This window comes from Brassica oleracea, chromosome C9 (genome assembly GCF_000695525.1).
Source record: "Brassica oleracea var. oleracea cultivar TO1000 chromosome C9, BOL, whole genome shotgun sequence".
Classification (NCBI taxonomy): Eukaryota; Viridiplantae; Streptophyta; class Magnoliopsida; order Brassicales; family Brassicaceae; genus Brassica; species Brassica oleracea.
The window spans coordinates 40,583,058-40,609,495 of NC_027756.1; the positions used below are offsets into that span (position 1 = coordinate 40,583,058).

At 35.0% G+C, this 26,438-nt stretch overlaps 1 protein-coding gene, 1 long non-coding RNA gene and 1 pseudogene across 2 annotated transcripts; 1 reads left to right on the top strand and 2 right to left on the bottom strand.

Annotated features, from left to right (window-relative positions):
- Positions 1-634: 634 nt before the first annotated feature.
- Positions 635-9,342, bottom strand: LOC106316556. The gene is made up of 4 exons (XR_001264864.1): positions 8,948-9,342; positions 8,673-8,851; positions 901-1,168; positions 635-801 (listed from the first exon to the last, which is right to left on the bottom strand). It is a non-coding gene; the product is annotated as an uncharacterized LOC106316556 (long non-coding RNA).
- A 1,742-nt stretch (positions 9,343-11,084) lies between these two features.
- Positions 11,085-17,355, bottom strand: LOC106318594 (annotated as a pseudogene).
- A 3,953-nt stretch (positions 17,356-21,308) lies between these two features.
- On the top strand, positions 21,309-25,930 carry LOC106317820. The gene is made up of 9 exons (XM_013755595.1): positions 21,309-21,402; positions 23,610-23,883; positions 24,298-24,412; positions 24,483-24,607; positions 24,695-24,777; positions 24,872-24,983; positions 25,055-25,212; positions 25,281-25,401; positions 25,491-25,930. Exons 1-6 carry the CDS (start codon positions 21,382-21,384, stop codon positions 24,881-24,883), a joined length of 630 nt encoding a protein of 209 aa, XP_013611049.1. The 5' UTR covers positions 21,309-21,381; the 3' UTR covers positions 24,884-24,983; positions 25,055-25,212; positions 25,281-25,401; positions 25,491-25,930.
- Positions 25,931-26,438: the final 508 nt, after the last annotated feature.

Genomic DNA, 26,438 nt, shown 5'->3' on the forward strand with positions numbered 1-26,438 from the left:
TATTTGAAAAAAAAAACTGCATAACCAAGGTGTAACCTTCGTGGTTTGGTGTTTTGTATCCAAAGTATTAATATATATATATATATAAATATTGTAGTAACAATATAGACATTACGACGAATTGGTGACAAAATGTTAATGGTTATAATACGGTCGTCACAAATATTTTTTGGTAGCAAAAAGGTCACAATTTTTGTGACAAATCAATTCATTTATGAATTCGTCATAAATGGTGACGGGCTTAAAAGGTAACAACAATGTCACGATTAGTTACTAATTTAGTTGTCTCAACATTGTCATAATTTCTTACTATTATAATGTCTCTAATTTGTCACTAATTATGACAAATATATTGTCACAAAACGTCATAAATAATTACAGAAAACTGTCTCAAACCGTGTAATCTACTAATGTCATAACTTTCAGAATTTGTCTCATTGTTACCAATAGTGGTCACAAAAATGTTACTAATATTGTTACCATACATTTTGATAACTTTATAAACCTGATTTATTTATAAATTCAAATTAATAAAAAAGACTGAAATCATATTAGAAAATTGCAAATTAGTTTTATTCAGAATAATATTTGTAATACAATAAAATAAACTAATTATATTAAAAACATACACAAACACAACAAAAAAATTCATCTAATTCTAGTAGCCTCAGCACCTCCACCATTGAAGCTTCGTTTTCTGCCACCATCATTCTCTTTCACTGAATCTCATTACGATCATAAATCTCTCTGTGACATTTTAACCGCCTGGATATTCTCGGTTACAAATTCGATTTGGTTTACCTGTTCGTGCATTAGCCAGAAGAATTTATTAAGAGGATTTTCAGGATTTTAAAAAGACGACATTCCTGTGAAGAATAAGGTGATGGCTGATGATATTACCTTCAAAAGAAGAGCACTGCAAGAATTGTCATTGATGGTGTTCTCAACTCATGGTTTGAGGACACTACCATTTTCATGATTGTGTTCTCGAACATCCCATACTTGAAGTCCCCTTCCGTGAATAGCTGGAACCACCTCATGGTCAAAAACTTCAATGGACATAGTTGGGGCGGTACTACAAGATGGCCGCCGCATCAGCCCCTGAGGGCCAGAGTAATAAGATTTACTGTTCTGTGCCATCTCTCCGAAACATTTAATCACAATGAGACTGAGATGTTTCAATAAAAAAATTATATTAAAAACAATATCATTAGATCCCTTTCCTGTATAGATCGAAGAAACACACTACTCTTCGTCTAACCACTGTCGGAAGACTGAAAAACTAAGAGACTAATTAAGATCAAGAAGATTGATACAAAAGAAATGATAAATAAATTCATAGTCAAAGTAAAGTGCTGAAAACCGAAGGAAGAGATAGAGAGGAGGCTGAATGTACAAAAATAATAAGAAGAGGTTATTTATATAAGGTAAATAGGGTTTTACTAGATGTCCGTGTAGCCTCAATATATGTTATTGTTATGTTACTAATATTTTTAGTCCCAAAATAAATTGATACAGAATCTTAAGAAAATTGATATATGAATAACAAATCACCAATTGCGAGTAATTATATGATATAAAAGAATCAGCCATATTTTTTTTACCAATAAATTAGTCATATAAAAGTCTGAAACAAAATGTATATATTTTTGCAACAAAATTATGTATATATTTTTTTCATTTACATGTTCAAAATGAAAGTTATTTATAATATTTATATTTGAAAACTTTTATAAGTGTTAGATTTCAGAATAATCATGATTAAATTTTGGTTGAAAATTTGTTATAAATTTTCATTTTTTAAGAATGTTTTTATTTTTTAATAGTTTTTGACTAGTTTTCATCAAATAATTGTAATTAAATAAAATGTTAATAAATTAAAAGTTTTTCTGGAGAATTAAATTTTAACAAAAAATTGATACCATTTTCCAAATTTATTTTCAAAAGATAATCATTTTCATAAATGCCTTAAATTTGTGATTATGATGATTAAATTAACTATCATAAATTATTTATAAATGATTAAAAATAATTTTAAATATTTATAGAAGTTTATAAACCAAACCTACTCCATAAATAGTAAACCCTAAGCAAAAATCATAAAACCCTAAACTCAAAATTTAAGATATTTTTGATTTAATATATTTTTTAAAACTAATATTTAACTTAGGAAATTTTAAACAATTTATCTGGATTTTTTTTGGTTTTTTGACCCTACTCAATGGGAGCTTCTCGTCAATTGTCCAGTGTACCGTGTCTCAGGTTTCTTTGCCCTTAATGGTGGAAGCACTTGCTCTCGGGGCAGCTCTCTCATCAGTACAACAGTTATACCTTTCCAAAGTTTGGATGCGTTCTGATTTTCAAGAGCTCAGCCGAACTATCATCTGGAATTCGATCAGCTAAAGCTCTACAACATTCACAAAGATTTTTTTTAACTACAACATTCTCATAGATATCGAAATCATATCTTCTTCTTTAAGCTTCATCTATTTTTCTTTCATCTCTGGAAAACAAAATATGATAGCAGATTCTTTGGCAAAATCTGCTTTATGTAACATTAGAATTATAACCGGTTATTGATATCTCGTTTAGACTGGTTTAGTTTTCTTTAGCTTAAACCATCTATATATATACACACACTTGTACAGTTATAGAGTTGAGCTGCATTTTCTAACAACATTTCTTCATCGTCTTCTTCTCTTCATCATCTCATCAATTCATCACCTTCATATCATCTAATATGGTATCAGAGACTTTCTGATTTTCGTGATTCCGCTTCGTCTCTTCCGATTATCAGCTCCAATTTGCTTCTTTACGCCGATCATGAGCGTTTTTACGCATTCTTCACTCGTCGAACTTCTCGAGCTTCTTTCTACTTACATCATCGCCATCTACGAGCTTGTTTTTCTTGCTATCTTCTTCGTTTCTCAGTGAATCGAGTGTTCTTGATTGCGCACAGTTCGTCATCTTCTTGATTGGAGTTCGCCATGGCTTCTCCAGATCTAGATCCGATTCCGCCGAATTCATCTTCGATTCCTGCTCGATCAAGCTCGATTCCGTCGTTATCTGATCCGAATTCCAATCCTCTGTACGTTCACCATGCGGATCATGCCGGTATCTCTCTCGTCTCTGAAAACCTTACTGGCCTTGGGAACTTTAATAGTTGGCGTCGCTCGATGTTACTAGCCTTAGGTGCTCGTAATAAGGCCGTCTTTGTCATGGGAATGTATCTGGATTTAGATGAGAGTCATCCTGATTTTGGTTCTTGGTCGAGATGCAACAACATTGTGTGCACATGGTTAGTGCATGTTGTTGATAAGTCCATTGCTAAGAGTATCATGTATCTTGATACTGCTCGCCAAATGTGGCAAGATATTCACGACCAGTTTCAAACAGAGTGATGGCCCTCGTACCGCTGAGATCAAGCAACAGATATATGCGGAGACTCAAGGTTCACAGAGCGTCAGTGAGTATTACACACTCCTCAAACAACTCTGGGAGGAGCTTAAAAATCATGAGGATCCATACACGTGTTGCTGTGGTCATTTGGATTGTGCTAGTCATAAGCAACTTGATACAAAGGCTGAGCAAGATCGTGTTCTGAAGTTTCTAATGGGTTTAAATGACAGCTTTACTGCTACAAGAGGGCAGATTCTGATGATGGAGCCAAAACCACTCCTCGCAAAGGTGTTTAACATTGTTTCTCAAGAAGAGCGCCAGAGGTCTATGAAGTCTACAAGTGGTGTGGCATTTCAGGCTTCTCAAACAACTTCCTCTCCAGATTCAGTGGTTGTGGCTTATGCTGGTGGTTATAACAAACAGAGGACTCGTCCCATTTGCTCTCACTGTGGTCTTGCGGGACACACGGTTAACCGATGCTACAAACTACATGGCTATCCTCAAGACTTCAAACTCCGGTTATAAGAGACATAATCATTCACAGCCCAAACTTACTACTGGTGGTTCTCAACCGTGGAGCAAGAACACGAATGTCGCAAATATGATTACTCAGGATCTTGGTAGTATCTCTATGCATGATCAACAGGGAACTCACTTGGGGACGGTGACAACAGAATAAGTCCAGCATCTTCTAAGTGTTCTCAAAGCCAACTCCAACAGCATTGAGAACAATCATTCTCAGATTTCAGGCAGCACCATTCAACTCGCAGATGGCTCAGTCTCTACCATAAAACCTCAACCACATCTTGTTCCAATTACCTCTTCTCACCCTTCAACTTCAGGTACTCTCCTAAATAACTCAAACTTTATCTTTTCTGCGGGAATCATTCACAGTCCAAACTTACTACTGGTGGTTCTCAACCGTGGAGCAAGAACACGAATGTCGCAAATATGATTACTCAGGATCTTGGTAGTATCTCTATGCATGATCAACAGGGAACTCACTTGGGGACGGTGACAACAGAATAAGTCCAGCATCTTCTAAGTGTTCTCAAAGCCAACTCCAACATCATTGAGAACAATCATTCTCAGATTTCAGGCAGCACCATTCAACTCGCAGATGGCTCAGTCTCTACCATAAAACCTCAACCACATCTTGTTCCAATTACCTCTTCTCACCCTTCAACTTCAGGTACTCTCCTAAATAACTCAAACTTTATCTTTTCTGCGGGAATCAAAGACAGCCTTACTTTTATGCATGATTCTTGGGTTATAGATACAGGAGCTAGTTGTCACGTATGTTCTAACTTGAAAATGTTTTCTCAAACGCAAACAATAACTAACACCACTGTGACTCTACCTGATGGAACACGTATTGCAGTAACAACTTCTGGAACTATTGTCTTTACTGATAAATTAATTTTGAATCCGGTGCTTTATGTTCCTAACTTTCATTTCAATCTTCTCAGCATCAGTACTTTAACTAAAAACACATCTATCTCAGTTCTTTTCTCTTCTAATTCATGTCACATTCTGTCATACAATCCTCTTGAATTTCTTCAGGAGCATACTCCGGATTACATGATTGGGAAGGGTAACCTTCTCGACAATCTCTATATCCTAGATCCATGTGCTCCTGCTTCTTCTATTTCCCCTCAAGATCATCACGTTTCTCAAATTTCCTTTGAAGTATGGCATCAAAGATTGGGACATCCTTCACAGAATAAAATTCATATTCTTTCAAAGAGTTTAGATATTTTCAAAAGTAAGATAGGCCATGATCATTTGTGTAAAATTTGTCCTTTGGCTAAACAAAAACGTTTGTCATTTTCTTCTTCTAATAAAATGTCTGCTTCACCATTTGATTTGTTACATTTAGACATTTGGGGTCCTTTTCGTGTTCCAACCATTGATGGATACAAATATTTCTTAACAATAGTAGACGATTGCTCTCGAGTTACATGGATTTACCTCTTGAAAGATAAAATCTCGGTTACTACGGTTTTTCCAGAATTTTTAACTTTCATTGAAACACAATTTAACACTTCTGTGAAAGCCATTAGAACAGATAATGCTCATGAACTCTCTTTTACATCATTGTTAGCATGTAAAGGAATTCACCACTACTTCTCTTGTGCTTACACGCCACAACAGAACTCTGTTGTGGAACGTAAACACCAACACATATTGAATGTTGCACGTTCACTTTTGTTTCAATCTAATGTACCATTAGCCTATTGGGGTGACTGCATACAGACTGCCATATACCTGATAAATCGAACTCCTACTCCACTTTTAAAAGACAAATCTCCTTATGAAGTTCTCATGTCAAAACCTCCTTCATATGATCATCTTTGTGTGTTTGGTTGTCTCTGTTTCACTTCGACATTACTCAAGGATCGTCACAAATTTTCACCACGTGCATCTCCTTGCGTTTTTCTTGGTTATCCTCAGGGATACAAAGGTTATAAAGTACTTGATTTACACACTAACAAGATTTCTATATCACGCAATGTGGTTTTTCATGAAAATAGCTTTCCCTTTTCTGAAACTCTTTCCTCTGATTCAGATATTTTTGATCAATCTGTTCTTCCTTTGCCTGTTCCTGACTCTCCATTTCCTGCATTCTTTAATCTTGATGACAACACATGCTTTCATGATGAGTCTTCAGTTCCATTTTCTGAACCTGCTACTTTTTTGGATCCTACGGTTCCTTCTAACTCTCAAAACACTTCATCACAAACTAATACTCACGTTCCTAACACACGTTCTCGAAGGCAAACTAAGGCTCCTGCTTATCTTGACCAGTATCATTGCTATCTTCTTAATAAAAATTCTTCTTTTCCTGCCATCAAAACCATACTACTCCTTACCCTATCTCAGCTTTTCTGTCTTATGACAAATTTGATGCCTCTTACCGCAATTTTCTTCTTTCAATCACAACCGTTACTGCTCCCAAAACCTTTCATGAGGCCATTCTGCTTGATGAGTTAAGGGTTCTATGAAGTCTGAAATGGATTCCCTAGAAGAAACTGGCACCTGGTCTATTTTTCAACTACCTCCTAGGAAGCATCATGTTGGTTGTAAGTGGGTGAATACTTACAAATTCAATCCTGATGGGATGGTGGAGAGACCAAAATCTCGTCTTGTTGCTAAGGGATACACTCAATTAGAGGGCCTGGATTATCTTGATACGTTTTCTCCTGTAGCTAAGTTGGAAACCTTCCGGATACTCTTGAGTCTTGCGGCTACTAAGAATTGGTCTATTCAACAACTTGACATCAGCAATGCTTTCCTTAATGGCGACCTAGATGAGGAGATTTACATGACCATTCCTCAAGGTTACACGGAGCTTACTGGTAGAAGTTATCCTCCAAACTCTGTGTATCGTCTTCACAAATCTCTGTATGGACTCAAGCAGGCTTCTCGACAGTGGAATCATAAGCTTACCTCTGTCATTGCAGCTGCTGGTTTTACTCAAGCTCCGTCTGATCATTCTCTCTTCGTTCGTCAGTCTCAGTCTTCATTTCTTGTGGCTCTTGTGTACGTCGATGACATCCTCATCATGGGAGATAGTGATGCAGCTATTGATGAGTTCAAGACTTCACTGAAGATTGCTTTCAAACTCCGAGATCTTGGTCCTGCCAAGTACTTCTTGGATTTGAGATAGCGCGTAATGAGACTGGTATCACCATCAACCAACGTAAATATACTCTTGAGTTGCTTCAGGATGCAGGGTATCTTGGTTGTAAACCAGTCTCAGTACCAATGGAGCCAAACTTGAAGCTCTCAGATAAATCAGGCGATCTTCTTCAAGATCCTTCAGTCTTTAGGAAGATCGTGGGTAAACTCCTCTACTTGACTCATACACGTCCTGATATCACATACGCTGTGCACAAGCTTAGTCAGTTTATGTCTGCTCCTCGCGTGGATCATCTCAAGGCTGCTCAGCGTGTGTTACGGTATTTGAAGAATGATCATGCTCAAGGTTTATTTTACTCTGCTTCATCTTCTGTCAGCTTGACTGCTTTTTGCGATGCTGATTGGGCTTCATGTCCCGACTCTCGGCGATCTACAACGGGTTATTGTGTCTTCTTGGGTGACTCTCTTGTTTCTTGGTGTGCAAAGAAACAACCTATAGTATCCCGTAGTAGCTCGGAAGCAGAGTATCATTCAATGGCCGATACAACATGTGAGTTGATCTGGTTAGCTTCTCTACTCCGTGATCTGCATTGTCCTCTCACTAGTCCAGCAACATTGTTTTGTGACAATCAGTCCGCTTTACACATTGCGTCGAACCCAGTTTATCACGAGAGGACAAAACATATTGAGTTTGACTATCATGTGGTTCGAGAGAGACTACAGAGTGGTTTCTTAAAGACGATGCATGTGAAGTCAGCTCATCAACTTGCCGATATATTCACTAAGGCAGTGCAACCTGCAGTCTTTCATCACTTAACGCTCAAGATGGGTCTTCACCATTTGTTCATTCCATCTTGAAGGGGGGTATTAGAATTATAACCGGTTATTGATATCTTGTTTAGACTGGTTTAGTTTCCTTTAGCTTAAACCAGCTATATATACAAACACTTGTACAGTTACAGAGTTGAGCTGAATAATATACATTTTACATTTTCTAACAACCTTTCTTCATCGTCTTCTTCTCTTTATCATCTCATCAATTCATCACCTTCATATCATCTAATATGTAATGCTTTTTTCCATTGTATAGTAAACTTTGGTTTATAATAGTATACCGTTCAGAAAAATGATTAATAGATTTTTTAATAATGTATTTGCTACAAATTAAAGTTACAACTTGTTTTGTCATTGTTCGTACCAATCAGTTACTAACATTTAGTCTTTCTATCATCACAAACTGAATCTTGACTTACAGTCACAAATTGGTAACAATTGCCACGGTAAACATTGTCACAATTATGTCACGCATATTACGTTATATATTTCCGTCACACTTATGTCACTAACCGTGACAAAAATTGGTTACGTCTAAATGAGACAATATTGTGACAAACCAGCTACTAACTTGTGATGTATAAATTTAGTCACAAAATCATCAGTGATAAGTGACAAGCTTGTTACGGATAATTTTAGTCGTACAATTATGTCACAATATGTCATTTTTCTTGTAGTATAGAATACAAATGCTTTAAAGTTTGTTAGTAATGGGCTAGTATCATATACTTTGAATTTCGAGAATGTTAAATAAGTCTAAAATAGAGAGCTTCAGGTAACAAAAAATAAATAATTACCTCGATCCGTTGTTAATTCTTGGTGGAGCCGTGGAGGCCGAGGAGCAGAAGACCGAAACGCTTGACCGCCAATTCTTCCACCGCTCATAGCCGCAGATGCAACTCCAACGGATCCCAAAGCCAAAACGCTAACAGCTAACGTCGCGATTGCCAATTTCGCCAGCTGATTCTCATTTCTCCTAACAAATAAATAAATAAATAAATAAATAATTCTTGAATAAGGTAAATCCTAAAATTAAAACAGATAAATTCTATAGAAAAGTAAAGAATATTACCGGTCAGATTCGTCTTCATGGTGTGGAGCTTTGCATTGCAACTGATTGAGTTCGGACGAGTTAGCTTAATATTGTGTTGGTTTGAAACTGTATCGGAAACTGAAAAAGTTTAATTCTTATACTATGAGTTGATTCCAGTTTACATGTAACAAACATTTAACCAATACTAAACCACATAACCGGCTTTCTACTCTAATAGTCGTGAAGAAGCTATAGCTCCAAGGTACATGTTTGTTGTCTCTCTGTACTTTTGTTCTAGAAGCTTTCTTTCCTCTGTTCTAAAGGATCTTTCTCGGCTTCTCGGTTTCTTTTCTAGCTTTGGGTTTGTTATAAAGCGATTGCCACGCGACTACATGAGTTACGACTTAGTGGTCGTCTAATCAAGAACACATGCATCCAAGAATTATGATATCCGTTGATGTATATCTTATCGGTCTGAAGATAATTGAACCGCTACTCATCAAATCGGATCCCAATCTTGGACCAAGAATAATGGGAATGTTATTCTATTCGTGCATTTTGATTGCCTTTTTATCTTTCTCACCGATGCTACTTACTTTAGTGATTCCATAAAACTTTATATTTAGGCCACTGGTTTTGCTTGAAACCCAGAATAAGTCTTATACTATTAGAAAAACATTATGAAAAATTTATTTAAACAAGATCGTTGCACCGTTTCGACTAATAATATTTTGGTCTTATTTTAAATTTTGACTAACAATATATTACCATATATTTTTCTAACAATAATTTATTATTTTACTAGGTGGTATAAGTAGATTTCTTAAATTTTATGAGATTTTCCTTAAATAAAAATATTTTAATTTTTTTTAGCATGAATCAAAGCCATCATAAAGCTTTTACGAACTTCTATGCTTCTTTGAGATTTGTGTTTGCAAAACTGTGTTAATTTTCTCCATCTTGCGTTTTTCCTTTCATATATTTTTTTTCTTTGCTCTTTTACGTTAAAAGTTATACTCCCTCCGTTTCAATTTAAATGTCGTTCTAGAGAAAAATTTTCGTTTCAAAATAAGTGTCGTTTTATGATTTCAATGCAACATTTATTAATAAGATTATTCTGTTTATTTTTTCATTGGTTGAAATATGGTTAGATGTATGGGTAATGATGTTTTTATTTTGAAAATGTACAAAATTAAACGTTTTCTTAATCCGTGTGCATAAGTTTTAGACTTAAAAACACTCATATTAGTTTGCATTTAAAGAACCTGCAATTAATATTAGAAAAAATTCACATATTAAAAATAGTAGTTACAAAACATATATATATCATTATACAACACAAAATATCTATACTAAATATATCATCAGTATACTATTAATAATCATAAATTAAATAGTCTATTCAAATTTATGTGCTATTAAAAAATATATCAAAAACCGAATTATATTTTTAAATATTATTTATATGGGTTTTTATCGTGTCAGAAACTATTGGATCGCAGGTTATTGACAAGTTTTCTGATTTTTACCAGATTGTATCTGGTTTTCCAATATTATATTTTAACTGGATTATATACAGATCACCGGATTTACCGGTTCGACCGCATGTCTGGATCACAAAAACACTGCTAAGAATTATTAAAACCCATAAAATCTATACCATTAGTTTAGCCCAAAATCTACCAAGTAAATAAATATTACGTCTAACCAATTCAACAAATGTAACTCTTATAAAATGCACATAAAATATAAATATAACGTTGTTACATAAGAGCGTATATACAAAATCTAAAATAAACTAAGTGATAAATTAAATAATTTTAATAAAAAAAAATATTTCACTTTTCGATATAATACAATTTTAAAACTTAATGATGCACATCCCAATAAAATCACTAATTTAAATCATTTTTTTATTTACTGGAAAAACTTGCCCTTTCGAAGCTCATAACAAAATCTAATTACTTTTATAAGTAGAAGGGTATATTGAAACTAAACTAAATTGACCATATAAAAACCTTTTATTTTATGAAAAAAAAAACCTTTTATTTTTCTTGTAACTTAATCAATTTGCACGGCAGTGAATAGTTTTGTTATATTCACATATTATATATGTTTAACATTGTATAAACCTAAGATCTCATCATATTACTTTTATCTTTTGTCTCCATCACAGAGCAAAATGAAAATACAATTATAATTAAGACTAAAATCAAGGAAGAGGAAAAAGAAACTCTCGGAGTTTAGAGAAATTTAACACAAACTGAATAAAATAAAACCTTATTCCCTTCTATCTCTTAAACAAACGATCTTCTTCTTCTTCTCCCTTAATCATGTTCTGGTTAAAACTGGGCCCATCTTGTTATTAAACGGTGTAGTGACCAGCCGTCTCAATATCAAGTCCCTTCAGCTTCACCACAGACTCTACATGTCCTTTAAGCGTATGAAGTTCCCTAAGCCTTCAACCAACAATAACAAATTAACAACACATTAAAACCCTAACGTTACTCACAAGAAGCCCTCAGATATCTTCAGCTTCTCAGGATCTGAGTTCTACTTGCTAAAGAATCAAATAATCCTGGAACTTTAACAAAAACAAAAAAATAAAAAGAAAGAAATAAAGAAACCTCAGATTTTTGTTAATTTGTGATTTAAAACTTTAAGAATATTAGGGCATCATTATCCAGAGAGACTCAAAATTTTACTTTGATGTTTTAAAAACAGGAAATATAGATATTACCTTGAAATCTCAGCTCGTCTCTTGGCTTGCTCTGCGATCTCAGAAAGTTCTCTGTAGCCACCTTTCTCAGGGAAAACATTAGCAGTTTCTTGATTCTGAAGACCATGTAAAGACCTCTGTGCGAGAGCCCATTGTGCCGATCTCTCCTCTATCCCATAGTTTTGCTTAGTCGTAAACGCAGTCTTAAGAGAGAAAAAGAGAGACAGAGAGAGTGTGTTGGTCTTCAGATCATGCATTAGAAAAAGAATGACGTAGCAAACAAGTAACTAAGAAACCAAAACCTACCTTGTTGTCAATGAGATTATTCCATGCGGTTCCAGATAGTATGTAACGGATAGCAAACTTGAGAACATCTAAAGGAATGTAAAAGACAATACTGTAAAGCCAGATAACACCAGCCCATCCAAGCCCTATTCCTTTGATTCTAGCAAACTCCCAATTTGCAAAAACCGCAACCCCCGTTGCAATCTACAAGATCAAAGTTTATGAATAAGTAAGGAGAGTTTAAGAATCAAGAAAGCAGAAACAGAACCATGTTTTGTTCTTTTACCGCTTGTGCAATCCAGAAGGCAATAAGCAAGAGCCATCCAGGTCGTTCAAGAAAAGACCAGCCTCTTGATCTAGTGACGAAGATAAGAGCTTGGCTCACAATACTGACTTGTAAGTACAAAGCAGACATCATTTCATGTTCATTGCCTCTCAAGTCTCTCACATGGAATGTTCTCTAAAAAGGAAAAAGAAAAGAAAGAAAACAAAACAGAGTTATGCTTGTGTGACAAGGAATTTGATTATATGTTAGATACATACCGGGAAGAAGTCAGTTCTGTAAGCAGCCCAGAAGAAAACAACGGTCATCAAAGCCATGTAGCCTCCAAGGACAATGCCGGTTGCGAAGATTTCTTTCAGTTTCCAGCTATCTGGTGTAGGAGAAGGCACCACTTTGTCCTTTGAGATGGTCATGATTGTTCCATCGTTTAAGATAGCGATGATCAAAACCATGAATGGCGAAAAGTCGAACTTCCATATCAAAGCGATTAGCATGAACCCAAACTGTAAAAAAGCACAATGGAGAAATCATAAACATAGAGATTATATGATGATATTGAAAGAATGCATACAAGTTTAATTACTTACCACTATACGGATGGTGATTGAGACTGCATAAATCTGTTTTAAAAAGAACAAAAAAACAAGTGAAAATTGGTAAAAAAGTATAAAATTGATACCCCGAATTACCAAAAAAAAATAAAAAAGAAGCAGCACACTTACTGTGTAGTTCTTCATTCTTTGGAAGATAGCTCGACTGGTTAAGACCGCGCTGATGATAACACTGAGTCCAGGCTCAGTGAGAACAATGTCAGAAGCGCCACGTGCAGCGTCAGTAGCATCAGCAACAGCAATGCCAATATCAGCTCTCTTCAAAGCTGGAGCATCATTCACTCCATCACCAGTCATTCCACATATATGCTTCAAATCTTGCAACTTTTTCACAATCTCATACTTGTGCTCTGCCAGATTCAATAGAAAAACATAAACAAACAAACAAGGGACATGTAAGAAATAGAGAGAAAGCTTCTTAACCAACCTGGGAAGACACCAGCGAAGCCATCAGCTTTCTCAATGAGCTCTTCAACGGGAATAGCAGCTAGGTTGGCGTCTTTGTGATTACCAAGAAGAGAAGCTGATGGATACATGTTTGATCCCATCCCTAACCTACGTCCAGTCTCTTTAGCAATAGCTAGTTGATCACCTGTAATCATCTTGACGTTGACACCAAGGTCTAACGCTCTTCTAATGGTATCAGCACTATCATGTCTTGGAGGATCAAACAAAGGCAACACACCAACAAACTCCCATGGACCACCAGGGCTTTCTTTTGTTCTCTCAGGTACTGTCTGTCTTGCAACAGCTAATGACCTCAGTCCACGGTCAGCGTACTTATCAATTGCTGAGTGGACTCTCTTCCTCAGATCAGCTCTCGCGTTACACAGATCAAGAATCTGAATATATCATCAAAAGGTTAGAGACATTACGTGACTTGCAAGTAACACAAAATGAGATTCTAGTTACTTGACTTGCAAGTAACACTAAATAATATTCTAGTTACCTGCTCTGGAGCTCCTTTGCTTACTCGGTGCCAGTCTCCATTACCATCAATGTAAGTGAGTGCTGTTCTCTTGTCAACCGGATTGAATGGGAAGAAGTGAACCTCTCTAATACCAGCTCTTGCCTCTTTAGGATCAGCAAGCATACCAACCATAGCAGCATCAATAGCATCTTGATTTTCTGTTCTTGAAGCCCTAGCAGCTAAAAGCAAGACCTCTTCTTTCTCAACGCCTCTAGCACAAACCTCAATCAGATTCTTGTCAACACTAAGCTTGTTTAGCGTCAGCGTCCCGGTTTTATCACTGCACAGAACATCCATGCCAGCCATCTCTTCAATGGCTGTCATTCTTTTAGTGATAGCTCCTTGTTCAGACAGCTTGTGGGAGCCAATAGCCATTGTCACTGACAGAACAGTAGGCATTGCAATGGGGATGCCACCAATCAAAAGCACAAGGAGGTTGTCGATGCCGTCTCTGTACTTTCTGCGCTGGATAGGGTACATAACTATGATCTCAATCACAATACCTACCGCAATGGAGATGATGCAGAAGTTTCCTATTGCGGTAAGAACTTTCTGGAAATGTCCAACTTGGTTTGTGCTGTCGACCAGATGAGCTGCTTTGCCAAAGAAGGTGTGGACACCAGTGGCGATCACAACCGCTTCAATCTCACCTTGCTTGCAAGTAGAACCGGAGAACACTTCTTCTCCTGGACCTTTTGTAGCGGGGAGGGACTCACCGGTTAAAGCAGATTGGTCTACTTTTAAAGCGTCGCCTTCAAGAAGACGTGCATCAGCAGGAATGATGTCACCTAGCTTGATGCTCACGATATCTCCAGGAACAAGAATGGAAGCTTCTTGCTCACTCCATTTGCCGTCTCTTAGAACCTACACAGTATATATTGTTACTTGCGGAACAAGCAAGCTAGTGGAACAATGAGAGGATGAAAGAAGACCTTAGTTTTGGGAGCAAGACCAGCCATGAGAGCAGCAGCAGCATTACCAGCATTGTTTTCTTCCCAAAAGCTGATGGTTGAGTTTATAACCAAAAGACAAACAATACCAACAAAGTCTTGCCAATCAGGTGGACGTCCATCTCCATTAGCCAAGGCAATAGCCATGATTGCAGCTGCTTCCATGACCCACGAGAGAGGGTTCCACATAAAACCCAAGAACTTTAGTATCTTGCTTTCCTGATTTAGTTAAGGAGAATGATTAGTGATTCATTTATGTAGTCCATTAAGAAAACTACGTATACAGGTTTAGTTTAACCTTTTTCTCCTCGAGCTTGTTTGGACCAAAGAGCTGGAGTCTGCTTTCTCCTTCTGCTCCAGATAGTCCATCTCTGCTGCATTTCAACTGCTGGAACACTTCTTCTATTGGTATTTTCTCCTGCAATTAATATAAACATGATTCAGTTATCTCATAACTTGGTTGTAAGTTATCAAACTCTTATTCGAGTCTAGCAATGGAAACATTATGCTCAATTTTGTTTCATCTATATATGCTGACTAGTGTTTCTTCTAACGGTCATACGACATCAGAACAAAACAAACTACATACAAGTGGACAGAACTTAGTTTCTTTAAATTCACTCCACCCTTTATGACCAATTAAAATGACACATAGATTATTAATTAAAAAAATATTAAATTAAACAAAAAATAGCTACAAAAACTAAAAACGCTAATTTTAACGACACTAACGCTTCCAGCTAAACTCTAAACCCTAAATTTTAAATTCTAAACCTTATACCCTAAATTCTAAACCCAAATCCAAACCCTTAAACTCAAACCCTATACCCTAAAACCTAATCCTAGACCCTAAACCCAAATTATATACCCTAAACCCAAAAACTAGACTATAAACCTAAACTCTAAACCCTAAACCCAAGTCCTACACCCTAAACCCAAACCATAAACTTTAAACTCTAATCCTAGACCCTAAACCCTAATCCTAGACCCTAAACCCAAATTATATACCTTAAACCCAAAAAATAGACTATAAACCTAAACCCTATACCCTAAACCCAAGCCTTAGACTCTAAACCCAAACCGTAAACCTTGATCCAAACCCTATAGCATCTAAGTTTGGGGTTTGAGTGTAGGGTTTACCATTTGGGAGGTCTAGGATTTGGGTTTAGGGTATAGTTTTTGGGTTTAGGATTTACGGTTTGGGATTAGGATTTACCATTTGGACTTATAGTTAATGTTTTGGGTTTAGGATATATAATTTGGATTTAAGGTTTACGGTTTGGGTTTAGGGTCTAAGACTTGAGTTTAGGGTATAGAGTTTAGGTTTATAGTCTAGTTTTTGGGTTCAGGTTATATAATTTGGGTTTAAGGTCTAGGATTAGGGTTTAGGGGTTTGGATTTGGGTTTAGAATTTAGGGTTTAGAATTTAAGATTTAAGGTTTAGCTGGAATCGTTAACGTTTTTATTTTTTATAGCTATTTTTTATTTAATTTAATATTTTTTAATTAATAATCTATGTGTTATTTTGATTGGTCATAAAGTGTGAGGTTAATTTAAAGGTTCACCAACCTAAGTTCGATACAAATATGGTCAATAGGAAAGAACTGATGTTAAAAGAAGAAGAAAAATCATCGACCAACAAGATAATAATAAATAAACATTATTATTTTCTTTACTAATTAAAAAGATATATTTAACAGGTGTAATAGATTCTGTTGTAAAAGGCCCAATAGATTTAAAGGTCCATTGTAACCGAAGATAATGGTAGGGGCAGATCCGTCAATAGAACATTGGATATTTTAGCCGAGTCCAGAAAATCAGGTGAATATTGGAATTTAGGTTCATCCAGAAGTGATTAAAGATGATTGTGCAATTTTCCGTGAGTATGAAAATTCCAAAAACGTAATTAATGAATACCAATAAATTGACTAATTAAGACCTCTCTTAAGAAAGAATTTTCAAATTAGGTAAACCCCCAAAAAGAATCATGTGAAAGCAAAGAGTACTACTTAATAATACTATACTTTTTCTGGTAATTATAAATAACATAATTGTTAGCTAAATTCCCGTGATTCTGCGATTTGTATAGATACTCAAAATCTAGAGGAAATAAAAGAAAAAAAAAAAGGTGAAAAAAACACCAGAAATCCTGAAGTAAGTTCTGTTTTTTCATGAATATTTATCATTCTCATCGATGAAACGAAAAATCTCGAGTGAAACTTGAAAAAGATCGAATCAATGTAAAAGAACAGCGTAGTGAAAATATATCACGAAACTCCATTAATACGTTATGTTTAATTCAACAATTATAATGAGTTTAAAGATATAGTTAATGAAAAGTGTATAAAGAAAGAACATTCATACCAAATCAACATTCTCGTTCTTGATATCCTCAAGAGAACCACCTCCACCCACCATGTTTTGCCTCTGGCCTTCGTCACACAGGATGATCGTTAGAAATCATTCAGAAAAAAAGTACGGAAAGTTAAGCAAAAAAATAAAGTAACGATGATGAAGATATATTCGAGGTTACAAAAAGAAGAAAATATAAACAATGGACAGAGAGAAATCGAATTGAAACGAACCAGATTCTTCTGAGAAAAGAGAGTAAGTGAAGGTGAACTACGTTGGCTATTTGGTTGCTCTATTTATATCCCCTTGCACCTTTAACGATGCCGTTTTCGGTTTCTCGACTTCTTTTTAATATTCTCAGCCCAACAAGTCGGAAAAGGTTATTATTCTGAAAATTTTATCATCTCTCTTCTTATTTTATTTTTGTTAACTTAGTTATTATCGCTTTGTCAATGAGGTATTTTAAAAAGATAAATATCATCACTCTGTTTTTATATCATTAATGTTAACTCGGATAAACTTTGACATTTGACTTCCAAGTCTCGTCATGTTTTTGAAATTGTTCATCGAGGATATTGTTGTCTTATTATTTTCTACGATACACATAGAGATATTACTCAATTTATTAAAAGATTTTTTTTCTTATAACACAAAATCTTATTAAATTGACAATAAGAAACGAAATTATTAAAGTTTCAATCGTTAAACCAATTGATCCTATTAATTTTACATGGATGGGGGTATACCCGTTTTTCAAATTTTCCCTTTTTCAAACTTTTATTGAAAATACTATATTAAATTATTTCCGAAATATCATTAGAATACTCAAAATTTTGGATAATAATAAAGTTCTATAGATACAACAATTTTTCAGATTTAGTCGTTTTCAAAAGATTTGAATCATCTTGAGATAAGAAAAAGATCAACTAAAATATCTCTATAACATTATTTGAGAAGTCAGTTTTTTCATATGTGTCGTGTTCACGTTAATTCTCAAAATGATTTATTACACTGTTAACTTTAATGAATTAATACTATTTTTTAATTGGCATTATCAAAACTTATGTTTTAGTTTTTATGAATATTTTTTTTGAAAATAAAAAGGGAAAATATCTATAAACTAATTTTATTTTATTTTTAATATATATGTATGCATATAATCATATCAATATCATAACGAAATTTAGTATCAAAACAAAATTAGTATAAAAAAGAAAATATCTTAAAAGTAAAAATACATAGCGATTTGTTATATTTAAAACATGTAATTTGACAATAAGAAATTTCATTTTATATAAATCTCAATTTCATAAACTATTTTACTAATTTCCATTACTAATATTATCTATTTATATTTTCGTTTTTTTAATATTTTCTTATAAAATCATATATCATATAGGAATTTAGTACCAAAAATAATCTTAAAAACAAAATATAATAACGTTAGTGAAATATTTTTCATATAAAATATAAAACTCCTTTTCATGAGAAAAAGTCAATTTAGTTACTAAATCAGTATTTACTTTAATACAATAAAGAAATTTCTTTTCTCTTAATTATATATATTCTAAAATAATATTTATTTTTTGGATACTTATTCAATCTCTTATTTTAAGCAAATTCTCTCACAATTTCATACAATTTTTCTTTTTCATAATTATAGATTCTCAAGCCTAATACTATGTGAATATTTTAATATCTATAAAAAATAAACAAGTAATTATCTCAAATTCAATTTCATTAGCAAATTATTTTCCTATGAATGTGGTATTTAATAAAAGAATTAGGTTAATAGACGTGGTTTTAAAAGATTTCAATTTGATTCACTTATACAACTTCTGATCAACACTTCAATTTTTTCTCATAAATTTAAGCCAAAACCAAATAGATCAATTATTAATTACATATTTAGAAATTTGAGAAAATAAAATAGTTATATATAATGTGATTTAGTATAATTAAAATTTAATTGGAAAATATATACAACTCAACATACTAAAAATAACTTAACCGATCCAAATTATTATACCCAAAATCAAATACTTAATTAAGATAACAAAATAGCGTAATTTAAAACAATATTGTATTTGTCTTTCTAATATATAAACTACAAAATAAGTTAAACTTATCAATAAATAGAAATAAAAATCAATTACAATGATTTTATTATTTTATAAATATTTCTATCCGTGCATGAGCACGGGAAAATCACCTAGTTGTACATAATACATAATAATACGATAGTTTAAACTTTTCTCAAAAAAGGCAAACCTAGTATTATTTTGTTGATGTTAAAAGGCAAACCTAAATGATCATACTCTCTAAAACTATCGTGTGTTCTTTTTGAGAAAAGTTTTAAAAAAATTTAAATAAGTTTTAAAAACGTTATAATTATCACTCCCACATTAAAATAATCAGGTATACCTATGGAGACTGTTTTAATTAAGACTGGGCACAAAGTAAATACTTGCAAGTTTTCAGGTACGTACTCCTTGTCCTGTCTTGGCTTGTTCGAGTAGTTTGATTTAATACTTGTACTTGGATTGTTTTAATCAAATACTCGTTCTATCAAGTACTCGAAAAAAACTAGTACTTGCAAGTTGCTTGACTCGGCTTGTTATTTGCCAAAATCAATTACTTATTTATAAAATATTTGATTACTTGCAATTACTTGAAACAAAAATACGTAAATAATAACTTTTTAGTGAGTAATAAGTATTTTTAAGCGGATAACAAGTATTTTCTAGAAAAACTAACGAATAATAATTAACTAAGCAAGTATATATCAAGGCAAACATTAAAAACCAACAATATTTGATACTTGATATGGACTTGCAAATAGTAAAATTTGTTGACTTACTACTTGATTTGATATTGCCTAAGTACTCAATTTTTTCAAGGCAAATACGAAACAAGTAAAGAATATAAGCCAAGTAGCAAGTAACAATGATCAGCCCTAGTTTTAACCTCGTTAAGAACGGCTGGTAGCTAAGCTAACTATATTGTGAAATCATATCGAAGTTATTATTTTAAGGTGGGAGTATGATTATTAAACAACTATAAAGTTAACAAAATAAATACGTTAGGAATCATGCATAATTTATAGAAATAAAAAAAAATCACGCATATGTACAAATCAATACAATTTTGTTATGGCAGGTGTTTCCTTAGTTAAGATACAAACGAAAATTGTGAAGAAGGAATTCGAATAAGTAGGATGGTGGTGGGGACAAATTACACAGCATCGCAACATATGTTACGTGCAATTATGGTTCGTAACCTTCACGTACTCACTCCACTAACAATGACGTAATTGCTTTGGACTTTAGCTCAGAAACTCATCCTAACTAGTGAAGGTTACTAGGTTTTATTGTAACGGCAACACATTCATTTCTTTAAAATTTAAAATTCTCATGCTCAAAGTCAGAGCCTGAAAACAAAAAAATTAAAAGGGCAAAACAAAACAGATGATAAAAAAAAGTATGTAAATGAGAGAAGGATTATTAAGAAACAAAGGTGAGGTGGTGAGTAAATGATGAAATCGAAACATGCAAGCTGCTTTGTTCGAAGATTGTTGGACCAACGCTGATTGTGATTTTCATGTTCTTATTCTTAATTTTTTTTTGAAAAAATGTTCTTACTCTCAGTAGTAACTATATATCTATCCTATACTAAAAGGCAAATATAAAGAAATTATAAGATGTCCACGTTGACAATTATATTTGGCCAATCAAAACATTTCATTAATCCACGCTGGATGTACAAAACTCAACTCTTGATTTCGCATGGGCCTCAATTTGCTTCCTCTGGGCTTTGTCGTAAACACTGGGCTTCCGACACAATCTATCGGTTCAATTAAAAAAAAAACCAAACCTCGACGGTGAACACGAGGGTCTCCGCCTCTCAAGAGGATCTACTCCTCTAACTCTTCGTCTTCACCGTTTCTCTCCATCGTTTCAGTTCTCTCGATCTACATCTCCACAATCAATTCTCCACTACCAATTATCCACTACATCTCGATCCATCAATTTCTTCTTAATGGATTTGTTTCCCTTTACTCTTTCGCTGCTACTTTATATACTCATTTTCTCTCCCGCATGCAAATCTAACCCTAGAACTTCTCTAACCTCAATCCATGGCGACGAACCCGAATGGAAAATCCCCTATCACCTCCGATTCTGATGATAATTTCATGTTCTTCTGAGATGTCTCACCGGGTCCACACGAAACCCAGCTTCATTTCCGCTTGATTCATTTCTGGGAGGCTTGGAACCCTCTAAAGAAGACGCTTATTGGCATTGAGATGCTTCTAATCGACGAACAGGTACTTGATTTCACCGACCATCGTTTTTTTGATTCGTTGTTATTTAGATCGTCATTTAGGTCTCACTTATATTTAGTAGAATAAGATCTCACTTATATTTAGACGCTTAGTGACGTTGGTTTCTTTTCAAATTTTATATATCTCTAGAAAATTAAAAACAACGATTTGATTGTTTGTGTATTTTTCGCAGGGAACTGTTATCCAAGGCTTCATTTCGCCAGGACGTATTGAGAGATATTTGCCTAAAAGGAAGCCTGGATTGGTTTACAAACTCAACAATTTCTACGGATCAAGCAACAAGTCGGTGTATCGGGTTTCTGATCATGCCGTGACGGTGTCGTTCTCATGGAACTCTGAACTCTCTGTTCTTGAAGACAGTCCCACCCATTTTGATGAAGACAGATTCCGATTTCATTCCTTTGAGGATTTCCAAGCTAGCTGCGTTGTCACAATGGGTTTCACTAAAATTTTGATGTATTTGCTTTATGAATGCCATCTACCATTATTAGAAAATTTCCTTCTACCGACTATGGTAATATAATATTATTATGTAGTTAAAACATTTCAACATCTATCCTATACTAAAAGGCAAATATAAAGGGATTATAGGATGTCCACGTTGACAATTATATTTGGCCAATCAAAACATTTCATTAATCCACGCTGGATGTACAAAACTCAACTCTTGATTTCGTATGGGCCTCAATTTGCTTCCTCTGGGCTTCGTCGTAAACATTGGGCTTCCGACACAATCTATCGGTTCAGTTAAAAAAAAAACAAACCTCGACGGTGAACACGAGGGTCTCCGCCTCTCAAGAGGATCTACTCCTCTAACTCTTCGTCTTCACTGTTTCTCTCCGTCGTTTCAGTTCTCTCGATCTACATCTCAACAACCAATTATCCACTACATCTCGATCCATCAATTTCTTCTTAATGGATTTGTTTCCCTTTACTCTTTCGCTGCTACTTTATATACTCATTTTCTCTCCCGCATGCAAATCTAACCCTAGAACTTCTCTAACCTCAATCCATGGCGACGAAACCGAATGGAAAATCCCCTATCACCTCCGATTCTGATGATAACGTCATTTTCTTCCGAGATGTCTCACCGGGTCCACACGAAACCCAGCTTCGTTTCCGCTTGATTCATTTCTGGGAGGCTTGGAACCCTCTAAAGAAGACGCTTATTGGCATTGAGATGCTTCTAATCGACGAACAGGTACTTGATTTCACCGACCATCGTTTTTTTGATTCGTTGTTATTTAGATCGTCATTTAGGTCTCACTTATATTTAGTAGAATAAGATCTCACTTATATTTAGACGCTTAGTGACGTTGGTTTCTTTTCAAATTTTATATATCTCTATAAAATTAATAACAAAAAAAGGCAAATATAAAGGGATTATAGGATGTCCACGTCGACAATTATATTTGGCCAATCAAAACATTTCATTAATCCACGCTGGATGTACAAAACTCAACTCTTGATTTCGTATGGGCCTCAATTTGCTTCCTCTGGGCTTCGTCGTAAACACTGGGCTTCCGACACAATCTATCGGTTCAATTAAAAAAAAAAACAAACCTCGACGGTGGACTCGAGGGTCTCCGCCTCTCAAGAGGATCTACTCCTCTAACTCTTCGTCTTCACCGTTTCTCTCCATCGTTTCAGTTCTCTCGATCTACATCTCAACAATCAATTCTCCACTACATCTCGATCCATCAATTTCTTCTTAATGGATTCGTTTCCCTTTACTCTTTCTCTGCTACTTTATATACTCATTTTCTCTCCCGCATGCAAATCTAACCCTAGAACTTCTCTAACCTCAATCCATGGCGACGAAACCGAATGGGAAATCCCCTATCACTTCCGATTCTGATGATAACGTCATGTTCTTCTGAGATGTCTCACCGGGTCCACACTAAACCCAGCTTCGTTTCAGCTTGATTCATTTCTGGGAGGCTTGGAACCCTCTAAAGAAGACGCTTATTGGCATTGAGATGCTTCTAATCGACGAACAGGTACTTGATTTCACCGACCATCGTTTTTTTGATTCGTTGTTATTTAGATCGTCATTTAGGTCTCACTTATATTTAGTAGAATAAGATCTCACTTATATTTAGACGCTTAGTGACATTTTTTCTTTTCAAAATTTATATATCTCTAGAAAATTAAAAACAACGATTTGATTGTTTGTGTATTTTTCGCAGGAAACTGTTATCCAATGCTTCATTTCGCCAGGACGTATTGAGAGATATTTGCCTAAAATGAAGCCTGGATCAGTTTACAAACTCAACAATTTCTACGGATCAAGAAACAAGTCGGTGTATCGGGTTTCTGATCATGCCGTGACGGTGTCGTTCTCATGGAACTCTGAACTCTCTGTTCTTGAAGACAGTCCCACCCATTTTGATGAAGACAGATTCCGATTTCATTCCTTTGAGGATTTCCAAGCTAGCTGCGATCGCAAAGGAGACCTCTACGGTAATCTCACTTATCCCTCACACTAACTCTTAGTTGCAGTGCTTGATGATTAGAGATATATTTGTCTTTCTTGCTGCTCGGATATAAACTCGAATTTTGCTTAAAATGCGTTTTAGGTTTGTGAGAATCATTCTGTGAAATCGTTGGCTTTGTCAGTCTCTGAAATCACTCTTTTAGAACATATGAATGACAAATGAAATTCACTAATACTGTTTGTAACAGTAGGGAGGATTTTTACTACCCTCTGGTATTGGATTTTTTTTTAGGGTTCTATCGTAGCATAGTATGATTAGGATCTGTTAGTTGCTTCAGTTGCTTCAGTACTATGTCTGTTTCGGTTTTGTGTGGTCATGTAATAGTAGATTACTTATTTCGTACTCTTCTTACTTACACGCTTGATGAACAATTGGATAGATGTTGTCGGCCACAAGAAGCTGGTTAATGGACAGAGTTTCATTGGGACCCCAGTCCTTGACGAAGTGGAGATAGCAAGGGCGAGGCATGTTCTGGTTCATGTGCAGTCACACGAGTATGTTTTTTTTTTCTTAAACACCCTTTCTCTATATTTCTATTAACCATTCAGTGATGATATTTTGCAGTGGACCTGTGATGAAGCTCTACCTTTGGGACCAGGCTGCAAAAGAGTTTTACAAAAAATTCAAATCATACGAAAACACCCCCACCGTGTTATTGGTGGCGACCGTTAACACTAAGAGTCTCGGAGGTTACGATTTCTAACTTTAGTATAGCTTTTTTACAGTTACATATCTACTCTTTGTGCTCTTTAAATGGGTTTTGCTTAATACAATAGGTACTCTTGCCCTGACTTCAATGTCATCCTCACTTTTTTTTTATGGACTACGATGTCCAACCTACGATCGACTACTTCGGCTGGTAAATATATATATTTGTGTGTTTACATGTACTCTTTCGCTACATAACCCCATATCAATGACTGACTGGATCAGTGTTTACTACTCTGTCTCAGGTTGGGCTCTAACCCACAGAGTGCTGAGGAGGTTAATGCCGAAGTGGTTACTAAACGGGAGACACTGACCATAGGAGAAATATTCTCCTACATCAAGCAGGGATCTACTAAGGTACAACTAGGTGTAAATATTTCTTAGTTATTGATTCAAATCTTTGAGTCTTATATAGCTTTGCGGTGCAGGAGGCTTTTTTTGAGTGGACGGCTACGATTGATGATGTGGTACATGGCTCAACCTGATATTACATATCATGCAGTGGGTGCCATACTAAGGTTACGAAAGGCCCAACTTCGTTGATGTGTTTGAAATGTGGGAAAGTCAAAATATCTGGAGTAGCACAGTATTTACTCTAAACTCAGTACTCAGTAACGCTTTCAATGGTATTAGCTTCTAATTTTTTCATGACAGGTACCGTGCACAGATATCTGTATATGACAACAGTGAACAAGCTGTTTTTGTACTGCTTGGGGATGCTGGTTTTGAGTTGATTGGGAAGCATGCTTCCGAATTAGTCAGCAACTATTTTGAGGTAACTTTCATCATTCGGTACTCTCAGTATTGGTACTCTCAGTGCTGGCCCTCAAGTTGCGATTGAACATTGGTTAACTTGATTGTCAGGCTAATGGAAACCAAGGAGTTACCCAAGAGGTGCCTGTCCCGGAAGCTTTACTCAGCACCATCAGCCAGAAACATAACTTTTGTGTGAAAGTTACAAAGCACAACTTAGATGGGAAGTCTCGATCTTTAACTGTGACCAAGATTCTCCATCTGGACACTCCACCAGTCACAGAAGCTTCGGAAGGAAACAACAATTCTGCAGAGGGGAGTAAGAGAACTAATGACATTGATGAGATGGGGAAAGCTAAACGCCTCAAGTGTGGGAAGTAGAGCTTCCGTGTGTCGTTTGATATCTTGCAAGGGATTGCATTTTAAGTGTTTCTTTCCAGCTTATTATTGACTCATGGTTTCTTTCAGTCTTTCTAAATTTTTTTAAATACTCTGAATGATTATGTTTTGATAATCATGTGTTGCACTATTGTTCTACTTCTTACGGATTATTACTCTGTCTCTTTAAGTGTTTTGATATCTATACTTATAACAAACAGGTCAATCATTTATGTATTGCAACATATTATCATTTTCATATTTGGATGTGATCCTTAATGCATGAGTGCGAGGGAATTTGCTCATCACCATTTCTAAAACAAAAAAACGTGTTCGTTAAGCAACATAATTACTCCAAGTAAATGATATATCAAGGGGAAATCAATCAAATTAATGATATTTCTTCCAATTAGTAAGACATTATTTGCATATCTTAAATTCATAAATACATTAGACTTCCTTAAATATATAATCATTCTTAAAAATTCTACAAAAAGGAACCCAGCTATCTATTTCCCATTGAAATCACCATTGGAAGTGTCTACCAAGCTTTAATCAATATAAGTGTAAAAAAATTTAACAGCCAAGAAAGTACAAATCGTAGTCCATCTCTCTAACTGGTAATCGTTTTGATTCTAAGGATCGAAATATAGAAGCGATGGAGAACCCACCTCCTGCACC

What these genes read in the sequence shown, in the direction of transcription:
- LOC106317820 (XM_013755595.1), top strand. Translation starts at nt 21,382, where the DNA reads ATGCTTCTAATCGACGAACAG. An exon ending in TCGCAAAGGAGACCTCTACG is followed by an intron (nt 23,884 to 24,297) that starts GTAATCTCACTT and finishes ACAATTGGATAG; the next exon opens with ATGTTGTCGGCCACAAGAAG. An exon ending in GTTCATGTGCAGTCACACGA is followed by an intron (nt 24,413 to 24,482) that starts GTATGTTTTTTT and finishes GATATTTTGCAG; the next exon opens with TGGACCTGTGATGAAGCTCT.